The sequence below is a fragment of the Mus caroli genome, unplaced genomic scaffold (genome assembly GCF_978045245.1).
Source record: "Mus caroli unplaced genomic scaffold, Mus_caroli_1 scaffold_14, whole genome shotgun sequence".
Lineage (NCBI taxonomy): Eukaryota > Metazoa > Chordata > Mammalia > Rodentia > Muridae > Mus > Mus caroli.
In genome coordinates, this window is record NW_028227269.1 from 49,365,401 (window position 1) to 49,370,541 (window position 5,141).

At 42.5% G+C, this 5,141-nt stretch overlaps 1 protein-coding gene across 1 annotated transcript; it reads right to left on the reverse strand.

The window, feature by feature from the left end:
* Positions 1-847: 847 nt before the first annotated feature.
* Positions 848-2,092, reverse strand: LOC110307360 (tubulin alpha-1A chain-like). Its single transcript, XM_085830098.1, has one exon. The coding sequence runs from the start codon at positions 2,090-2,092 to the stop codon at positions 848-850; it is 1,245 nt and encodes a 414-aa protein (XP_085686224.1).
* Positions 2,093-5,141: the final 3,049 nt, after the last annotated feature.

Genomic DNA, 5,141 nt, shown 5'->3' on the forward strand with positions numbered 1-5,141 from the left:
TAGATCTCCCAGCTACAACAGATGGCAAGGGGTGGCGGGGGGGGGGGGGAATAGGAAGAGCATTATCCCCCAACCCATGCCATCTCTCTGAGTGGCAAAGCCAGCTCTCCCTCACTCATACTCAATAATGAAAATTCAGTGCTAACCTGGGTGACTTAAATCCTATCAAGAAAGAAAAAAAAAAAAAAAAAAAGACAGACTATAGAATTCAGGCAGGCTCAGTTGGTAGAACACTTGGCTAGAATGTCCAGGCCTAGGTCCAATTCCCAGTACCACAAAAGGCCTCTCCACAAAGGCCACCTCTACAGTGCTGCTTAGGTGAGGTACAGGACCCCCTCTCCTGAGGGCTGCAGCCAACAAGGGACAAGTCCAGTTTACCTGTTCTCATGACCCTGGGGCCAGGTTGCCCAACTACCACAGGTGGCGACATGGTGGTATTCTGGCTCTTAAATTTTTTCTGGCCCTTTTCCCACTCTGTTTCCTGAACCAGAGATGTAGATACAACCATCCAGGCTGGGTTCTGCGTGATTGATTGCTGTCTGTTTTACAACCAGTTGTGCTTTTCTATGATGGTCTTCATTAGCTAAAAGAAGAAAACAAAAGGCCTCTTTGATGATGATTCGTGTCTATACTTACCTGTTGATATAAGGATAATAAAAAAATAGATTATTGATGTAGCCCTTTGTTGCCTCTCAAGGATTAAAGGTAGGCTTCTATTGCTGAAGACACCTCATAATTAGGACACATAACTCAGGTGCCTCTAGCTGAATCAGATATGACTCTTTCCTACAGACTAGCTTCCCTGGTTCTGAAAAATACTATGCAAGCTGACAAGGCAGGGAAGCAGTTAAACAGCCTCCATGCCCTCACCCATATACCAGTGCACAAAGACACCTTTGGCATACAGTAGATCAAACTTGTGATCTAGGCGAGTCCAGGCCTCAGCAATGGCTGTGGTGTTGCTCAGCATGCACACAGCTCTCTGGACCTTGGCCAGGTCACCACCAGGTACCACAGTGGGAGGCTGGTAGTTAATGCCAACCTTGAAGCCAGTGGAGCACCAGTCCACAAACTGGATGGTACGCTTGGTCTTGATGGTGGCAATGGCAGCATTAACATCTTTGGGAACCACATCACCACGGTACAGCAGGCAGCAAGACATGTATTTACCATGGCGAGGGTCACATTTCACCATCTGGTTGACTGGCTCAAAGCAGACATTTGTGATCTCTGCTACAGAAAGCTGCTCATGGTAGGCTTTCTCAGCAGAGATGACAGGGGCATAACTGGACAGAGGGAAGTGGATTCGAGGGTACGGTACCAGGTTGGTCTGAAATTCTGTCAGATCAACATTCAGGGCCCCATCAAATCTGAGGGAAGTAGTGATGGAAGACACAATTTGACCTATCAACCTGTTTAGGTTAGTGTAGGTTGGGTGCTCACTGTCGAGGTTTCTACAACAGATATCATAGATGGCCTCATGGTCTACCATGAAGGCACAATCAGAGTGCTCCAGGGTGGTGTGGATGGTGAGGATGGAATTGTAGGGTTCAACCACAGCAGTGGAAACCTGGGGGGCTGGGTAAATAGAGAACTCCAGCTTGGACTTCTTTCCGTAATCCACAGAGAGCCGCTCCATCAGCAGGGAGGTGAAGCCAGAGCCATTTCCCCCACCAAAGCTGTGGAAAACCAAGAAGCCCTGGAGACCTGTGCACTGGTCAGCCAGCGTGTGAATCCTGTCCAGGACAAAATCAATGATCTCCTTGCCAATGGTGTAGTGGCCACGGGCATAGTTATTGGCAGCATCCTCCTTGTCTGTGATGAGCTGCTCAGGGTGGAAGAGCTGTCGGTAGGTGCGAACTTCATCGATGACTGTGGATTCCAGGTCTACGAACACTACCTGGGGCACATGCTTGCCAGCTCCTGTCTCACTGAAGAAGGTGTTGAAGGAGTCATCACCTCCCCCAATGGTCTTGTCACTTGGCATCTGGCCATCAGGCTGGATGCCATGTTCCAGGCAGTAGAGCTCCCAGCAGGCATTGCTGAACTGGACACCAGCCTGGCCAACATGGATGGAGATGCACTCACGCATAGTTGCTGCTTTGCAGCTGCCGGGAGGATGGTGGAGGCGAGGAGGACGTGTTGCTTCTTACAGCGCGACTCTTAGGCGGTGATGTAAGAGAACCTGAAGGTTGGTCTTAAATAGCAACAAAACAACAGAAAGCACACATGGAAACTGAACAATGCTCCAGTCAATGATAACTTGGTCAAGGAAGGAATAAAGAGGGCTGGGCGTGGTGGCACACGCCTTTAATCCTAGCACTTGGGAGGCAGAGGCAGGCAGATTTCTGAGTTCAAGGCCAGCCTGGTCTACAGAGTGAGTTCCAGGACAGCCAGGGCTACACAGAGAAACCCTGTCTCAAAAAACCAAAAAAAAAAAAAAAAAAAAGGAAATAAAGAAAGAAATTAAAGGCTTTTTAGAATTTAATTTAAATGAAGACACAACATATCAAAACTTATGGGACAAAATGAAAGCAGTGCTAAGAGGAAAACTCATACATAGCTCTAAATGCCTCCAAAAAGAAAATGGACAGAGCTTACACTAGCAGCTTGACAGCACACCTAAAAGCTCTAGAACAAAAAGAAGCAAATTCACCCAATAGGAGTAGAGTACAGGAAATAATCAAACTCAGGGCTGAAATCAACCAAGTGGAAACAAAAAGAACTATACAAAGAATCAACCAAACCAGGAGCTGGTTCTTTGAGAATAAGATAGATAAATCCTTAGCCATACTAACCAGAGGGCACAGAGACAGTATCCAGACTAATTAAATCAGAAATAAAAAGGGAAGCATAACAATGGAAATGTGGAAATCCAAAAAACCATCAGATCCTACTACAAAAGTTTATATTCAACTAAATTAGAAAATCTGGATGAAATGGACAATTTTCTAGACATATACCAGGTGCCAAAGTTAAAACAGGTTCGGATAAACCATTTAAACAGTCCCATAATCCTTAAAGAAATAGAAGCAGTCATTAACAATCTCCCAACCAAGAAAGCCCAGGACCAGATGGGTTAGTAGAGAATTCTATCAGACCTTTAAAGGAGACATAATACCAATACTCTTGAAACTATTCCACAAAATAGAAACAGAAGGAACACTACCCAATTTGCTCTATGAAGCCACAATTATACTTATACCTCAACCTCACAAAGACCCAACAAGGAAAGAGAACTTCAGAACAATCTCCCTTATGAACATTGATGCAAAAATACTCAATAAAATTCTTGCCAACCGAATCCAAGAACACATCAAAACAATCATCCATCACAAGTAGGCTGCATTCCAGGGATGCAGGGATGGTTCAATATACGGAAACCCATCAACATAAGCCACTACATAAGCAAACTCAAAGAAAAAAAAACACATGATTATTTCATTAGATGCTGAAAAAACATTTGACAAAATTCAGCATACCTTTATGTTAAAAGTCTTGGAAAGATCAGGATTTCAATGGCCATACCTAAACATAGTAAAAGCAGTATACACCAAACCAGTAACCAACATCAAACTAAATGGAGAAAAACTTGAAGCAATCTCACTAAAATCAGGGACTAGACAAGGCTGCCCACTCTCTCCCTACCAATTCAATATAGTACTCGAAGTTCTAGCTAGAGCAATCAGACAACAAAAGGAGGTCAAAGTGATAAAAAATTGAAAAGAAAGAAGTCAAAGTATCACTATTTGCAGAAGATACAATCATATACTTAAGTGACCCCAAAAATTCCACTACAGAACTCCTAAAGTTGATAAATAATTTCAGCAAAGTGGCTAGATATGAAATTAACTCAAGCAAATTAGTAGCCTTCCTCTACTCAAAGGATAAACAGGCTGAGAAAGAAATTAGGGAAACAACACCCTTGACAATAATCATAAATATTACATACCTCTGTGACTCTAACCAAGCAAGTGAAAGATCTATACAACAAGAACTTCAAGTCTCTGAAGAAAGAAATCTCCCATGTTCATTGATTGGCAGGATTAATATAGCAAAAATGGCCATCCTGCCGAAACCAATCTACAGGTTCAATGCAATCCTCTTCAGAATTCCAACTCAATTCTTCATAGAGTTAGAAAGAACAATTTGCAAATTCATTTGGAATAACAAAAAGCCCAGGATATTCTCAACAATAAAAGAACTTCTGGGGGAATCACTATCCCTGACCTCAAGCTGTATTACAGAGCAATAGTGATTTAAAAAAAAAAAAAAAAAAAAACAAGACAAAACTGTATGGAATTGGTACAGAGACAGGCAGGAAGATCAGTGGAATAGAATTGAAGACCCAGGAATGAATACACATGCATATTGCCACTTGATCTTTGACAAAGGAGCTAAAACCATCCAATGGAAAAAAGACAACATTTTTAACAAATGGTGCTGGTTTAACTGTCAGACAGCATGTAGAAAAATGCAAATCAACCCATTCTTATCACCTTGTACAAAGCTCAAGTCCAACTGGATCAAGGAACTCCACATAAAACCAGATATACTGAAACTTAAAGAGGAGAAATTGGGGAAGAGCCTCAAAAACATGGGCACAGGGGAAAAAATCCTGAACATGAATGGATTATGCTCTAAGATCAGCAATAGACAAATGGGACCTCATAAAACTGCAATGTTTCTGTAAGGCAAAGGACACTGTCAGTAGGACAAAAAGGCAACCAACAGATTTGGAAAAGATCTTTACCAATCCTTCATCTGATAGAGGGCTAATATCCAATATATACAAAGAACGTAAGAAGTTGGACTCCAGAAAACCAAATAAACCTATTTAAAAATGAGGTATAGAGCTAAACAAAGAATTTTCAACTGAGGAATATCAAAAGGCTGAGAAGCACCTAAAGAAATGTTCAACATCCTTAGTCATCAGGGAAATGCAAATAAAAAAGACCCTGAGATTCCACCTCACACCAGTCAGAATGGCTAAAATCAAAAACTCAGGTGACAGCAGATGCTGGTGAGGATGCAGAGAAAGAGGAACACTCCTCCATTGCTGGTGGGATTGCAAGCTGGAACAACCACTCTGGAAATCAGTTTGGCAGTTCCTCAGAAAATTGGACATAGTACTACCTGAG